The 16,598-nt window shown below is 38.8% G+C and overlaps 4 protein-coding genes across 5 annotated transcripts; 1 reads left to right on the forward strand and 3 right to left on the reverse strand.

Moving 5' to 3' along the window:
• Nucleotides 1-1,510: 1,510 nt before the first annotated feature.
• On the forward strand, nucleotides 1,511-4,136 carry RB195_012668 (uncharacterized protein; the record flags this gene model as incomplete). The annotated part of the gene is made up of 4 exons (XM_064202153.1): nucleotides 1,511-1,631; nucleotides 2,265-2,357; nucleotides 3,710-3,766; nucleotides 4,120-4,136. The coding sequence occupies 4 exons, from the start codon at nucleotides 1,511-1,513 to the stop codon at nucleotides 4,134-4,136; spliced, it is 288 nt and encodes a 95-aa protein (XP_064058034.1).
• A 2,543-nt stretch (nucleotides 4,137-6,679) lies between these two features.
• Nucleotides 6,680-8,404, reverse strand: RB195_012669 (uncharacterized protein; the record flags this gene model as incomplete). Its single annotated transcript, XM_064202154.1, has 4 exons — nucleotides 6,680-6,739; nucleotides 6,809-6,890; nucleotides 8,108-8,171; nucleotides 8,374-8,404. 4 exons carry the CDS (start codon nucleotides 8,402-8,404, stop codon nucleotides 6,680-6,682), a joined length of 237 nt encoding a protein of 78 aa, XP_064058035.1.
• Nucleotides 8,405-8,415: 11 nt separating this feature from the next.
• Nucleotides 8,416-12,228, reverse strand: RB195_012670 (uncharacterized protein; the record flags this gene model as incomplete). The annotated part of the gene is made up of 13 exons (XM_064202155.1): nucleotides 8,416-8,496; nucleotides 8,556-8,647; nucleotides 8,732-8,804; nucleotides 8,956-9,053; nucleotides 9,242-9,350; nucleotides 9,421-9,481; nucleotides 9,555-9,653; nucleotides 10,545-10,693; nucleotides 10,787-10,873; nucleotides 10,930-11,014; nucleotides 11,181-11,323; nucleotides 11,953-12,096; nucleotides 12,169-12,228. 13 exons carry the CDS (start codon nucleotides 12,226-12,228, stop codon nucleotides 8,416-8,418), a joined length of 1,281 nt encoding a protein of 426 aa, XP_064058036.1.
• Nucleotides 12,229-12,427: 199 nt separating this feature from the next.
• Nucleotides 12,428-15,829, reverse strand: RB195_012671 (uncharacterized protein; the record flags this gene model as incomplete). Of its 2 annotated transcripts, XM_064202157.1 has the most annotated exons (9): nucleotides 12,428-12,504; nucleotides 13,208-13,490; nucleotides 13,555-13,708; nucleotides 13,798-13,966; nucleotides 14,116-14,231; nucleotides 14,297-14,459; nucleotides 14,544-14,666; nucleotides 14,720-14,757; nucleotides 15,780-15,829. In XM_064202157.1, 9 exons carry the CDS (start codon nucleotides 15,827-15,829, stop codon nucleotides 12,428-12,430), a joined length of 1,173 nt encoding a protein of 390 aa, XP_064058037.1. The 2 variants fall into 2 exon arrangements, with proteins under 2 accessions (XP_064058037.1, XP_064058038.1); XM_064202156.1 differs by lacking the exon at nucleotides 15,780-15,829 and having other exon boundaries at nucleotides 14,544-14,754.
• Between the last annotated feature and the right edge of the window lie 769 nt (nucleotides 15,830-16,598).

Here is a 16,598-nt window from a genome sequence, read left to right on the forward strand (position 1 = left end):
AATCAATAAATATGTGAGTATAGAAAATAAAACATGTAAATAAATATAAGAAAAGTAAAATTCATTATCGAGGAACTGTGTTTAAAAACAAAATCAAAAAAAATGACATATGCAGCCAGCCTTATTTATATCCTCAGGATACATTTGCATTTTAGGAAAAACAGGATTTAGAAAGGTGGTATTTTTTTGTATTTTTTTAAATTAAAATTATTAAATTAAAATTTATTAAAAGTAGTTTTTGAAAAACAATATGAGAGATAAATGAAATAACCTCATTACAAGACTTTAGTTGGTCTCATGGATAATATAGCCCGGAGATTGTGCGTGTGGAGTACTGTAGTTGTTTCGTTAGTCACACTCTGATCCAACACCATCTGAATCCTACAGTGGGGTGGGAGGTACATTCAGTTCATATTTTTGCTGTGTTTCTAAAAAAGACTCTTTCTCAAGCTCTACCTACTAGTGAAAAAAACCAAGAAAAAAAAAACAAAAAAATCTGAAAATTCAACTACACGCTATCTTTAGACCAAAATTTCTTCTGTTTCATTGGAATTTTTTGCTATTTGCGTGTTACCTGGACCCACATTTTTTTCTTTTCCTTTGTTTTCTTCCCTCTACATGAATGCAGTTCTGTTTTATTGAAACTTCTCGAAAATACAAAATAGTACTGAAATATAAAAGGCTTAGGTGTTCTAAGGCGCAAAAAGTAACTCTACTGGGAAGTCTGAAATGTAAAGCTGAGGTAAAATTCCTGGACATTTAGGATTACGCTTATCTTTCACTGAAGTGATTTTTTTTCCTTCAAAGTCAAGTGAAAACAAAATATATAACGGGCAAATCCTTGAGGAAAATATGTATGATCCTAAAAAAATCCGAATTTTTGATCATATGTACTGCGCTTAAGAAAATTTCCACTAGTTTCGCTTACAGTTTCAGAATCTTGACACTTTTCAGTCTCATTTCAATCTGACGTTGTAATTTGAATTTTTTAAATGAGTTTTTTGTATTAGAGAGAATTTATCGAATTCTAATTAGATTTGATTAATTCCATCTCAACAGTATGATTTATTAGCCAAATTTAACAATTTTTAAACTCTAGCGCATATTTTACTGCTTTATCAACGCGACATTAAAAAATTCAGCAATTCTTTCCTGTAAAAGGGCAAAAGGGAAGCAATTTCTGCTCGCTATGGTGTTTTATTGATTTTCAAATCAACCATCCACACATAATCGATTGGAATTCGTCAAGATCAAGATCAATAGCTGGAATAATACTCGGATTCTTAGTTGGTTTCTTTTTCACCAGTGAGAACTAACGTAAACTCACATGCAGTAGCTCTCGCATATTTTCCCGCTTATCAGCTTTTATTGCTCGTTAAGAATCATTATTTTACGCTGGAATTGCGATCGCTTATCTTTTTAATGATCGTTCTATTTCCTCTACCGTCCTCTTTACCATATGCTCTGGATTTTCCTTTTCTTTTTCTCATTAATCCTCTAAATTCCAGAAATGCAACTGTTCATTGCATTTTTAACAGCATTGTCGAGTGATGGGAATTCCTTCGACACCACAAACGCTACAGATCAGAAAGCTTTCACTCCTTTACTCACATGTATTGATGAAATCCAAGGTAACAATCCAGGAAAAGATTGGATTCATTAACGACATTCTTCAAAATGTTTCAACTCCGGAAACAATTTCTATAGAGGGAGACTAAAGGGTTCTTAGGCAATCTTCTGTTTTCTGCTTCTTATAACCTGTAGTGGATAAAGTGTCTGGAGTTAAACAATCCGCTTGGGACCTGCGCAACCACGTTCACTTCGATTCAGAATCGTTAGAGGTTTAAGAACGTGTAATTGGCCTATAGAATGACTTGCCGATAGGTAAGGTCCGTGTTTTTATCCTCCCAGACAAATCCGGTACCAACTTATCGACCACGGAGGGATGAATAGCTTGATGGGCGCTAGGGCGAATTCGAACCATCGACTGTGCGGCCATTGCAGACTCTAACCGACTGCGCTACACCCCACGCTACCCCCATCCACACATTGCAGTGCAGAATTGATGTAAAAATGGTAAAAGAATGCGCTCTCGGTCCTATCAATCCGCTTTGAATCCATACGCTTGTGCAATTACACTAAGCTCCAGTTTGTTCTCACCCGTCCATAATTAATTCCTATAGTTTTCCAAAATTTCAATATTAATTACTTACTTATCATTATTTACTATTTATTCATTAATTGTAAATACTGAATCATTAAAGGTGTTCTGCAAGGAGTCGAATACAACCAGCCGTCTAAGATTGTAGACTGCGGTCCAACCGTCACCTATTGTCAGAAAGTTACTGCTCATTACAGTAAGTGAAATAAAAATAAAAATAATGAGATGAAAGCACTTAACACTTCCAAGTTCCAAGGCATAAGAAATGATTACTATTTAATTTACTACGTATGATTTAACATAACACAGTCAGAATCTGATATATGATACAATTTATTCCCATTTTTACGAACTTTCTGGGCACGAAACAGAGAACAAAGAAACATATGAACAATATACGAATGGGAATTAGAAGTACTCCACTTAGGTCACAAGAATGGTATCAACAATGTTCCGGTAAAATATAGTTGGGTGTGGGGCAACTCAGAACTAAAACATAAGCCTTAGTCTTAAAGGATCTATGATATATAAGCTTAAAGTTAAAGAATAAAGTGTCTGGTGTTTACCAAACCGCCTGCGATGTGCCTCCACGTTCCTCACTTCACTTTAGAAATTTATTATCTTATTGCAGTTATCTAAGCATCAAGAGAAATTTATGTTTTTTATAGTGTCAGAGAAGTCGGAGACGCAGATTGAGATGCGAGGATGCGATCCAATACAATTAGGAGACACAATCGAAGTAGTTCCATGCACGGTAACTAAGAAAGGTTTCATCAATTACTGGACTGACTGCAATGTATGAACCTATCGAAATGAATTCAGGAGGTACGATTAGAGCTTGGTCAGGGGTAAGCAATCCCATTAGTGATTCATCTGGAACTCTAACTGTCCCGATTCTGCGATCCGATCAACATTTCGTATAGTTGGGTCAAAACAACATGGAGCACGGACCGTTGCGTAAGTGGCCGCGCTCGGAAGCGTTGCGGTGAAGACAGCGGTTGGAATCGAGGTGGAACCATGGTGAACTGCAGAGGTGGTTGGCGGCAGCGAGGATCCTTACACGATCCCAACCGCTACGCTCCACCGCTCCGCTTCGAGAGCAGCCGCTTGCGCAAATGTCAGTGCATCATGTCCTTTTGACCCGACTATACGTAAGGGGCTGCGCTCGAAACGATGCGGTAGAGCGTAGCGGTTCGAATCGAGGTGAGACCATGTGCTTCGTTCTGTTTTGACCTTACTATAGTCTCAGTTCTGCGTACCAGCCAGCGAACCTATAGTAGGGTCAAAATGACATGAATCACGAGTGCAGTTGCGGTGCATTCGCGTACGCGCTCGAAACGGCGCGGTGGAGGCAGCAGTTGGAACCGAGGTGGGACCGTCACAAACTGCAGCGATGAATGGTCCCAGAAAGGGTTTCACCACGCTCCTAACCGCGACGCTCCACTGAAGCGCCTCGAGAGAAGCCGCGTACGCAATTGCGTACGTGCTTCATGTCGTTTTGACCTTACTGTGCGTTCGGGTTGCGCCAATGCGTTCACTTCAATTCAGGATCGTTTGAGGTTAAGGAACGCCTGAATGACTTGCGCGGGCCAGCCGATGTGTCAAGTCAGTGTTTTTTTTTTCCTCCCAAAGCACTCTGGTACCAATTTATCGACCCCGGAGGGATAAAAGGGTTGATTGGCGTTGGGGCGGTTCCGAACCTCCTATCGTACAGACACAGCGGAACCTCTTACTGACTGCGCTACACCCGCAGCTCATATTTAACTTACTCTTTAAACTTATATTCATACAAAGTCCGCTCTCTGCAGGTAATCGCTGCGTATTTTGGCACCTCAGCTTCAGTAGATGTAGTTTCTTTTTTCTAATAAAAAAGCACATAATCTCCTCATAGAAGACTCATATATAATATTCCTTGCCTTGATTCCATGAAAATTGGATTGGAAGAAGATTATTTTCAGAAAGAAGGATGTCATGAACAGATCATCCAATCGGAGACCTATAATGTATGCTGCTGCTCGTCAAACATGTGCAACTCTGCAACACTTCGGGAACACATCCACCTTCTGATCATTTCGGCATTAATCTTTCTCAGTGGATTGCTATGACAAAATTGCTACTGCATATAGTTGGGATCAAAACGACATGAAGCACGGACAGTTGCGGAAGCGGCTGCGCTCGATGCGGTGAGATGGAGCGTAGCGGTTGGGATCGTGTAAGGATCCACGCTACCGCCACACACCTCTGCAGTTCGCTATGGTCCCACCTCGATTCCAACCGCTGTCTCCACCGCTTCCGAGCGCGGCCGCTTGCGCAGCGGTCCGTGCTTCGTGTCGTTTTGACCCAACTATACCTTCTTTTATACATTGAGAATGTAAATAATTGTAAAATGAAGTTTAGTCCTTCAAACACAAATCTTAATTATTGCAACAATTCTAGGATACGAAAGAATTCATGATCCTTATTCTGTTTTAGTCCATCACTCAAGCTCTGGAAGACTACAGCCGTGTCAAAATGATACTTGAATTTCGGTGCAGTTGCGGAAGTGGCCGCGTTCAAAACGAGGCAGGGTTGAGTCATCGAGCTGAGAACATCGCCAGTTCAACTCGGTCTGCTTACCTGACCGAAATCCCTTCTCAGTCGCTTCGAGCGCTACTTTCTCGGAACACCCTTCTAACAAAAAGGATAAGGGATAAAGTAAAAGTAGTAAAGTAAATAACTAAATCAGTCGGGGCCTTAAGACATAAGCCTTAGTCTTAGAGAATCTATGACATGTAAGCTAAAGTTAATGGATAAAGTGTCTGGCGTTAATCAATCCGCTTGGGATGCACCCCGCGACCAATTTATCGACCCCGGAGGGATGAAAGACTTGGTAAGCACTAGGGCCGATTCGAACCTCCGATCGATTGTACAGGCAGCGGAACCTTTGACCGAATTAGCCCTCTTCCAACAAAGCACACACTGATAAAAGATTTTTCTTCAAATTTCTCACTGTAAAAAGGAATGCCTGAACATCTAATTTTTCAAACCATTTATGGAAGAAAGTCATGCTGATACCCTACGCATACATACATACCTATGCATAAAGTAAGGGTGGTAATTTTTGATGATAGAATGAAAAATGAATGAAAGTGAATGAAGATGAAAAGCTGCCATCGTTATTGGAGTTTGTATAACTATTACCACGTTAACCAATGCATTTCTGCAATTTATATTTACTTCAAATTCTTTGGAGGACGATAGCTTCTACTGCAGCAAAAGTGGGACCGGCGGAGATTAACAGATCAGAAGTAATCTTGTGAAGGCAACAATTTCACTTAAGAGCAGCATACAACGAATCTGACGAGGTGAAGGAATTTGCAAGAGTGAGCTAGGGATGGGGTTATAGATTGCGGGATCAGAGGTGGTTCCGCTCAACAACTCTCCCTAGTCGTCCTAGAAAAAAAGCGTGGGAACCGTTTTACCTTCTACGAGATACGTTAGAACGCTCCACTATGTGTACGTTCTGGTCTCTCAAGCAGCCTATTCATTGGTTTTACTTGAATAGGCTGGTGAGAAGACACCACTGATCTTCGATCGATTGCATTTGGATCTGCACAGGGGTGACCGCGCCTTCTTTTTACGACAATTAAGGAAGGAAGAGCGGAGCATGATCCTCTGATCCTGCAATCTACAACCCTAACTCTAGATTTTCCCGCGGATTCCTTCACAACGTTAGATTCGTAGTAAGCTGATTTTAACTTTTTCTTGATGATCTTTTGATTTTTTGGAGTATTGACATTCCTTGGTCACCCACTTTTGGCCTTCTTTGGATACGTCGTAGCTTCTGCCAATGTTTCACAATCCTGTGCAGACCTAGAGGCATGGGCCGTCTTACGCTTACGTCCTTTATAATGTAGATGAGTTATAGTGGTAACTAGTCAATCTTCAAGTATGCTATGAGGGCTCACCTTCATAACTTAACAGGAGATTGACTAATTACATCCGAAAAATAATTAGATAAAAAATAAAACTTTTTGCATCCCCCCCCCCTCCCCCCTCGCGTAGATTTTTTGAATCCAATGTAATTTTGAAACACCTGCCGGTCGGATCCTTGTCCATTTCGAAACTTCATACCTATACAGAGAAGTATTTGGGCCAAGAACCTCTCCATGAATAGGACACATGTTAAGTAAAGGAAGATTAATGTTCCAATCTATTCCTTTCATTATCAGATCTGTTCCTCTACAGCATTTCCAAAAATATTCCTCAAATGCTTATTTTATTTTGAATCGCAAAAAAAAAATCATATAAGCAAAGCAGGGCAGCCCCAAATAATAGATGCAGCTGTTTTTTCTTAAAAGCGACTGTGCCTGACGAAACTATGGATGAACTATAAACAAAATGAGAATGAACATCGATACAACAAATTGACAAAAGTTTTAAAACCAGTGGGAAATGTGAACAATTATTATAATCTATTCGGAAATAAGTACAACTTATTACAGAAGTCAATTCTATAAAACCTATCTAAGCAGAGTGTCATTTCTTGACATTCAGTGGATTAAGAATCTCTTCTCTAAGAGACCTGCCGGCTAGCACCTGAAAAGTCACGCTACCATTTTATAAAGGATAGAATGAAATTTACGACAGCATTGAAAATATGCAAACCTCGGCCCTAGTCGGCGCATAAGTCTTCCAGTTGAGACCCACAAACACTGGATACGTGAAGGCACATATAGCATAGTAGCATCTAGAAGAAATGGTTGACAACTATTTCTTATGACTTTCACTTCTTTCCTCTCCATTTATACTTCTTTTGTCCCCGTAATCTCCGCATCTTAATCATCTGGCAGAAATTGGCTACTTCCACTTTTTTTTTGTTGTCGCGCTTCTTACAAAATACCTGCGAAATATCCCCGTTTAGCTCATACCTCAAGCTGAAATCCTTAGCTGCGTTGATGTAAGATGTTCGTTGAACGTTTGAAAACCACGCAGCGTTTCCCAAAACCGCTTGCACGATGTTGTATGTGCATATGTATAACAAAAATATTTCGATCAGACTCTAATGTGAGATCGATCTGGCTCAAAGACCGGAGTAACGCATTTCAAAAAAAAAAAAAATTGAATTTTGAAGCACAATGAACATCTATTACCCTACTATAGCATAAAACTCTCCAATTAATTCACTTCTTCCTTCAATCCGACTCCCAGGTGCATTAAAAAACCTTGTGCACCCCAAACTTGAGTAATTAAGCGGAGCCAGTGAACAACCCGTTACTTTGCTCACCCACTCGCCTTAATCTGTTATCACATATCGCAACGTTAGAATATCAGGATAGAGCGCATAGTTAGAAACAATATTTGGAGTTGAAAAGGAGCAAAGTGCTCAAAAGCTCTGCCGCAGATGATGAGAATAAGAAAGGTAGAAGAGATGGAACATTTTCTAGAAGGTTGGTAAGTCAATCATGTGATAATGTAATGAAATAGATTGAATCCCTTGATTGATTAGATTTGGCCCCTGCGAGTGACATCGAATATGTAGCACGTAAACGATCCCCTCCAGCAACCCGACCTCATCTCATTTTTCCAACTTCCCCGTCCGTCAAGGAACTACTTAGATTTCATGACATGCAACGAAAGACTGTTTGCAGAGGTGTTTCAAGATGTTAGCTGTGGATGTCGGTACATCGTGAACTATGATGGTTTCAGGCAGGCAACGACATAATTGATTTTGTTCTATTCTTGGACTAGAGACCGATGTTTTCGAAATTTTCAAAGCAGTTTACCGACTTTTTATGGACCAGGTTGTCATATTACGTAAGAAAGTAAGCGCTGCTTTCTCACATGAATACGTATTGCAAAAAAAGTAACGTTATCAACATGAGAGGCCAATAAAGCCTTCCATCAAAAATTCCGTTCCGCATTCCGCTGATAACTATATAAAACCGATAAGCTGAATAAACCAACCTCAGTAAAATCATCCTTGTTGGTTTCTCCAAGTAATACCAAGGCAGCGACATTTTGAAAGAAACTAAAACACTATAAAGAGATGAAAACGATGAAGTGAAGGAAAAAGAGAAAGGGATGTCCCCTGGATGGATAAATGTAATAGTCCAACATTTTGATTTCAACATTTTTGTTGGGAGAATGGAGTAATAGGTAACAGAGAAAACAAATCAATAACGTACACAACAAAATATTTCTCTCAAAAATCAACAAGAACAAGACTCAACAACTGAAAACGACCAATGCCCAGAAAAGCATTGGCGAACTGCTTATTCTGCTTTCACTTGATTTTTTGGTTGTACTTTGAGTTTTCCCCCTGACATAATCTTCTTGCGTGCGATCTGCTTTTGCTGAAAAGCGACAAATGTGGTACCATAAGACATGCTGGAAATATTTCAGGTAAACTTACCTTTCGTTTCCTTTTTAGTGCCTGCCGTCGTTCCAATTTAGCAGGATCAATAATAGGTTTCAGAGTATCCTTCTCGTCCCATTCGTCATGCACTTTAATGATAATATTATTCGATGAGAGAAACAACAAATCATGAAACTAGAAATCCTATGACTGGAGACTAAGAATATGGGTACCTGTTGGATAATGGACAGCAACTTTGGTATCTTCACTGATCACACGGATTTTGCCATTCTTCCTCACGGCCAGCTAAAATCATAGCATTTATTAGAGCTAGAAGTCGCCAGAAGAGTTATACGGAATACCACTAAAAATATACAAAATAACAAAATTAATCCGTTCTAAAACTACCGACGGGCACACTACCGCAATGGACCGATAACACGGCGAAATGAATCACCTTCAATCCATCAGGAAGCGTAGAACACTCATCAGAAACTTGTTCGATAGCTCTTCTACGTTTTCTTGGTCGTTCAAGTTGAATCTCAGATGCCGGTCCTGCAATTATGGAAAATCTAAATGCTTAATAACACATAAAATGCAGATAACATTGAATCCATAAAAAAGTTCCCGCACTAGAAGTCACAAAAAACAAAAACAAACACAAAAACAAAAACAAAAAAATAGTAAATAAAAAAATCGTTTGCTGTTTAGGGAAAAAAAAACACATAGGAAGATAAATGTACCGCTATCCATGTACAGTGGAAGAGAGGGGCTCCCTCCAGTAGGTTGCATGTAAACACTTCGTATATTTCCCAGTCCTCCAGGACATTTATTCACAATAACATCTATTACCTGAAATTAGTTGAAATTAACTTTAGCAAATTAAAAAGGAATAATCAACACAGAAGAATGATTAACGTACCGCATCGAAGTTACAGGCAAGATCCGCTGAATTCTGGCAAAGATGACCAAACGAAATGTGTCTGTAAATTATAACAATAGTTTTCGTGTGTTACGATCATCTATACAAGAAAATTATCTACAAAAACCACTTACGCTCTAGTAGCATATCTTGGTACTTTTAAAACGACCGTGTTAACAGCTTTCTCTATCGAACTTACAAGTGGCTTCGAATAGTTGAAATCGAGCGGCTCCCTAGAATATAATGAATGGGAAGCATTCACTAATATAAGGGCAGGATAGGTAAATAAAGGCACAAAAAAAGTGTAAACACACTACCATTATCTTGTGGCCCCCAGGGGAACTGCAGCTATGCACAGAAATTTAACTCCATTAATCGAAAAAAAATATGCACAGAACAAAAAAAACTAAAAAACAAAATTTAGGTTGGGAGTTTATTCTTTATAGTTCACAAGTGATTTAAATCATACTCTTTAACATTGAATATATTTACTCGCAATTGTGAACAGTAAATGTTGTCATAACTATTAAGAATAGGAAGTCATTTTTGGACGAATTAAGAAGTGCATAGTCAAACCAAAGACTGCAACTCAGGAAAATCAGCGAATTAGCCAGAGATACTAAATTAGAAATCCGCACGGTCACGGCTGATTCTATCCCTGTTCTAAGAAAGCACTGTCCTCTGCTCGAGCAGAATAATGCGACCAACAGAACTCCGTTTAGAGTGATCCTTGCGTTTGAATGAGCTGTAGGAAAATTGGTACTTTCGTAAGCTAGGCAAGGTATGCGTATTTGTGCTAATAAAGGAGTTTCCCAGTCTCCCACACCATCCCACATTAAACACTACCGCAAACAGCGCTTTCAGATTATCAATTACTCCAACAACAAATTTGACGAACCAAGGAACAGGCAATCGTACTCGCACAGACAAAAGTAAATAACGGGTAAACAAGCAAAAACGAGCGGTTTTCGTGGATTTCAGAAGCTGCGATAAAATGAAGATACCAATGATGGATTGAGCGGTTTTCTTTCTCTTCAGAATAGGTACCCATGTTCTCGTCCAGTAATGAACAAGAGTTAGCTTTTTCCCAATTTTAAAAATATTGAACACGAAAAAAATCTCACTTGTGAACTTTGTAAAACTCCTTTCCAAGAAATGTTCGGACTGCCTTTCCAACACGCACGTCTACCAAAAAAAGATCGTATGAGGTAGCAAGTGCACGTCGCTGTGAAAAAGTGTGGTACTCTCTTTCTAGTTGTCTTTTTGTCAGAATCTGAACAAACGCAATTTAGGATTCAGCACTTCTTTCTTCTTCGTCTGGAAACTATTTTACAAAATGAGATAAAATAAAACTAAGAAAATTAACCTTTGAGTAATGTTGACTCAGGAGACCGTGATCTTTCTCTATTTTTTCCGCCCACTTTCGAGCTTGTTTGTCCACATCAGGGTCCCTCTAAAAATTAAACAAATGTTCGAATGTAGCTGAAATTCAAAACGATTACTTCTCACTCTTGCTGTAGCTGACTGATCCAAATCAGGCATGATCAAGCACACCGACGTATTAGAGACAGTACGAGGAGAACAAGGAAGTTCACTAAATACAACGTCATTATGAAGGCAACTAACTTATTTAGAAGAGTGAAACTTCTGCGTGCTACATAAAATATAACCGAAGAAACTCGTAGAAAACAACAAAAACAAAAAAAAAGTGAATTTGAAATTCGCATAAGACACAACCATCTCTCGTAGGTCACACTTACATTTTCACCCGGGCTTTGTTCGTCACAAGAGCAGGCACCTTATAGGTTACAACCAATCCTACCGCATGGTCGATATCCGGGAAAAGCGACTTCCCACTACGGTCACCAAGGTGTTTTTTCAAAGCGTTCAGAGCGGGACGTCCCTGAAAAGAAAATTCCGTTGGGATAAACATCTGTAAACCGTACTATCTATACTACTACATTTGCAGTAGAATTATTTCCCAACCAGATATTTTTTATCATTTAAAACCAATTAAATCCCCAAATATTTGGCAGGAATACAGGTCAGGGCCAAAAACATTTCAGAGTCGGCATCTTTCGAAAGCGGAATTCGGAAATAAGCCCTTAAATGTGATGACAGTAAACATGACAGTAAAACAATTTAAAGAATAGGGGAGCGAAGCAAAAGATGGGAAAATAAGAGATTAGATTCGAGTGAGAGCTCATCGAAGCTTTCAAATATCCAAAAATGGGAAAAAAGTATTGGGCTATTTTTTCAAGAAAAAAAGCAAAAGGTATGATGGAAGGAATTTGTGAGGGACGCCCAAAGCGATCAAAAAAATAAAAACATGGAAACTATGAATATGCAATAAAGCAGACACTCAACAGAAATTCAAATCCAGTAGTTTCAAAGGCTAGTAAAAACAAGTAACGAAGACGAATCCACCCTCATAAATAAGGGCTGGTGATAAAGAAATTTCCCAACACAAAAAACATCCAAAATTTCGAGAAAGTATATCAAGGATTCTAGCTGCATATAGTATAAACTAGCCTGATCTTTCAAATCCTGGATCTTCTTTGTGTGTTCTTCGGTTAAATCCACAGTTTGGGTGTCTTCTTTTCTTATCTCCTTCTCATCACTTTCCTTAGCACTGAATTTCTTTTTCTTGCTACCAGAAGATAAGGAACCAGCTTTCTGAAAATACCACCGCTAACTACTATGAGGATGAATGTATTTCCAAAAACTATACTCCTGCAGTACACTCACTTTACTTTCCTCTTTCAACACTAACTTCTTCTTTATGTTCGATTTTTTAATTGTTACCATTCCCCCTGCAAAATAATATAAATCCAAATAACAGGGAGTTCAAAGAAGAAACAGTAGCAACAAGACAGGGACTGTATTAACCGACCAAGGAACTCTGGCCACAATTATTGAGTAATAACATTTATTGAGGAACAATTGAACAGGAAATGAAATATACAGCTCTAAAAGTGACGGATGAGCGAAGAATAAGCACAATTTGTCAGTTAGCGGAATTCTTTGCTGAGAAAAGTCGAGCAGCTCGTTGACTTAGTGTGCCACCACATTTCATTCCACGAACTGAAAGAAGAATATAATGTGATGTGTATGTGAACAGAACTAATTTGTTAATTATCATAAACTGATCCGTTCGAAGAAGGACCTTAAGGTAGAGCAAATTCAGAAGATAAAGTCTAGTAAAGATTGGCAAATTGCTACACAGTACACGTTAACTGTGAAAGCACAGCATTTAACCCAGTAATAAACGGTGAATCACTTTTCTTTCTATTATCCTTAAGTGATCATGTCTACGAATTGAAACAGGAAAGATCTGTTGGCGAACCTACCGTAAGGAAGGGAACAGCTCACTTTTCTTCACTTACGAAAAAAAAGTAGTAGCCTCCAATGTATGTAAGCACTCTCTAGTAAGAAAAATCCACGTTTCTACTTCTCTGCAAAGATTATAAGAGATTTCCGCGCGACGAGACGGTCGCTGAACACCAAACTCTGCGTGAAAGACAACTCCCAGCTGCACTACAATTATGAGTCCGCGATCGTTGAAAACCGTGCCGTTATACATAACTCTTTAAGCGATTTTGCGGTAGGTGATCGAAATTGACCGGACCGTGATCAGCATTTCCAGGAATTATTTTTACGTAGACCCTTCAGTCCAACTTCACACAGTCACAACTATCCCCTAACACAATATAAATATCCGCAATAAAAGAAATATAAATAAGGAATGATAAAAGCCGAAACAAAATTATCCACTGAAAATACTAGCCTGAAAGAGCGTGTTTAAGACGCTGGAGTCCCAAAGCTTCAAGTTCCTGTGCAGTATTGTATTGTGCCAAATCTACATCGACGAATTCTTCTGATTCCGAGAAATTCTTTTCCATAACGTTGCCGCCTTCTTGCCTCCCCATCTCTTTTGGCGTTTTGTTTCGTTCCACGGCTACCTCGGGAAGTTCTTCTGATTTTGCCACACTTTTTTCTTCTTGCTTTCTGCTTTTAGAGTTCTCTTCTATCCCCTTGTCGTGCGATGCTACTTCATCCGTATTTTTCATCTAAAAATCATCTATAGAGTTATGCTCTAAATTGTAGAGACAATGAAACAACAAGAAAACCTACTTCCTGTACTTGTTTCGAACCGCATGGCTCATCAACCTTAAACGAAGCATCTTTGCCTTTCTCAGAAAAATATGCATGAATCTCATGAAGCAGTTCGGGATCAATATCATTTTCTTCAGAATCCGAATCGGAATTATAGCTGTCCTCATTGTCTCTGCATATGAATAATCGTTTTACCGCAATATGTAAGTATGGTCCCATAGAAGGGGAAAAAATGCAAAGAAGCAAAAGAGAACAACATACAGTTTCTGCACTTTCTCCTTCACGACACTGGTAGTTTTTGTTGCTTTTCTTTTTCTTTCACTTCTTGATCCACCAGGTAAATCGTCAATATCAAAATCTGAGTCCGAAGAAGATTCAACAGGAGGATTCGCTTTCTTCTCTTGTGCTTCCTTCATAAATTCCACGAAGCCTCAAAGTACAGACATAACGACATAGTAACAGTAGACTCAGATCAATGTCAGATGAAAATAAACAAGTTTGGTTATATGTATTTAAGGGACGATACGCTCTGTACATAACGGGTTATTTAAATTATTGTGCAATGTTTGTAAATCTTACCTTGTTCAAATGCTTCTTCTGTTTTCTCAATAATAGTTTCTTTTTGCCGAATATAGTCAGGATCGTCAAACATGTGTTTAGGAGGACCGGACTTCAGCTTTTCATATTTTGCGTTCCTAAACACAAGATTGCAGTTGAAATCATTTTGAGAAACAAAACTGGAAACAGAAACAACATTAACCTTTTAGCTATTTTCTCCTTCTCACGTTCTGCAAGCCTTTCAATCCACTTCTTCAATTTCTGCTCCTCATCGATAGAAGCAAGACGACGTCCATTGAGGTCTCGACACATCAGTTGATTCGTACTTTTATTAACACGAAACGAGCGTAAAAGGGACCCAAAACCTTAAATAAAGAATATTAGACAAGGATAGCACTGAGGGATTAATCGCAGTCTAACAAAACTAATTCACATAAGCTAAATCTAACCTCCTTTCCCTCCAAGCAATCGAAAGTGAAGTTGAAATACAGCATCGTCGGGAAGCTCACGGAATCGCTGATGGAAATCATTGAAAACTTCTCCATCAACGGTACAGAAATAGATTTCCGGATCTAACGCAAAGATGGTTTCGATGACATTCTCTTCACGAACAGAGTAAAATGACCTTTTTGAAAGATCAGCTTTTGAAAATACTGACATTCCCTGCAACATCAACCAGTAGCATTCAACAAAACATAAACTGTATAAAATATCCCTGAACTAAAACCACTTTAAGAAAGATGTGAAGGATATCTAGAAAAATACAGCAAATGAAAGAAATACATAATGAAAAATTACAAATATGAGCGAAAAGACACTTCCTCATCCCCGTAAGGGAAAATATACGAAACACGGAACTCTTGTGTGCAAATTTCGGATACCGTAGCCAACGCACATCACGCGTCAAATATTTCTTGCACCATGACAATAGGAGATAATGTATTCGAGCAAAGAAAATGTATGGTGAAGAGATCAAGGGCTATGTAATAGCTGAGGTATATACAGTCGTTTTACATGTTGCCTAAACAGTCCAGCAACAGCTCATTTCAGCATTTATAGTGCAAAGTAACCCATAGTTTCTAAGTCTTCGGCTCGACAAAATTTGTATTGCATGGTTTCTTGTTTATTTTTTCTCTGAAGTGTCTTCAACTTCCAGTACGTAATAGTTTGGGAAAAGGGGGAAATGTTGTTGGGGAGCGCCCTTATTTCCCGAAGCTCTAGCTTACTTTTTCCTCTTAGTAACTTAAGTTTACATGTCATAGATCTTCTAAGACTAATGCGTAGGCCTTAGGGTCCCGATTGATTTGATTATTCACTTCGAGAAATAAGGACGCCACTGAGTAGACCTCCCCCCAACGACATTTTATCCGAAAAAAAGTACAAGAAGTTCTCAGATAAAGTGTAGTTGGGGGGACACTCAGCCAAGCTTTTATTTCTGGAGGTTCTACTTCCTTTCTTTTCTTAGTAACTTTAGCTTGAAGATGCGCATCAGGAGGAAGCTTAGGGCTAGGCTTTATTTCTTTTTCAAATCCTATTTGTACTCGCCTTATTTTTTCCTACTGGTATGTATTATTCACGCACTTGCTAAACATGTTTTTGTTTTAGTTTATTTGTTTTTTGTTTGCCTTAGTTTATGTTAGATTGTTTTATTGGTGTTCGACTGATTGTTGACGCTATCAATCGACCTGGGAAGTGCGAAAACTGTCTTGCAGGCAAACAATATCTCTCCAGGCATATCCTGAGGATAGGACGCCGTATGATTGGCAGTCAACGATTGTTTCTAGCCATATCGATTTCTTAGCCATGAAGAAATATGACGTGATACATATGCATATATATATAATTTCTAATAAATTTTATTCTTTTAAATTTCTAATAAATATAAAATTTAAAAGAAGCACGGTACAGTAGCGTAGGCGCTTGTGTTCGAAGCGACGAAGAGGAGACAGGGGTTTGGAACCACTTACGCAATTGCACCGTGCTTCATGTCGTTTTGACGATGCTATGGTTCCTTTCTTTCGATTTTCACTATTGAAAATGACGTTCTGCGATTACACAACACGTCCTCTTTTCAGAAAAAAAATCTTTTTGGAGAGATTGAAATCTAGTTCAATGTTTTTATGGGTTTTTATTAGATCCGCGCCCTATCGTAACAACACGAAATTTTTGAAGCTTGTAGACTTAACAAACGGAGATTGTGCAGGATTTGTGTGAAATTCATTAGAACTTCTGAGCCTATACTACTGCAGACACAAAAACCAACGTGATGAAGTTGGATGGGCTTGTAATAATGGTGGAAAACTGACGTGAACTCGGATCACAGTAGAATACAATGAAACTACCTATGGGGACAAGATGCAGTCTTCATGATAACGTCTCCAGGAATTTCGTTTCTAGCGAATATAAGATACTTCCTCGACAATTACTTTTCAGTCTTACTAAATTATAAATTTTATTAGCAATTTCTCCTAGTCCCAAGAACGGGTTAATGACTTTTCTCCCAT

Source organism: Necator americanus, chromosome V (assembly GCF_031761385.1).
Source record: "Necator americanus strain Aroian chromosome V, whole genome shotgun sequence".
Lineage (NCBI taxonomy): Eukaryota > Metazoa > Nematoda > Chromadorea > Rhabditida > Ancylostomatidae > Necator > Necator americanus.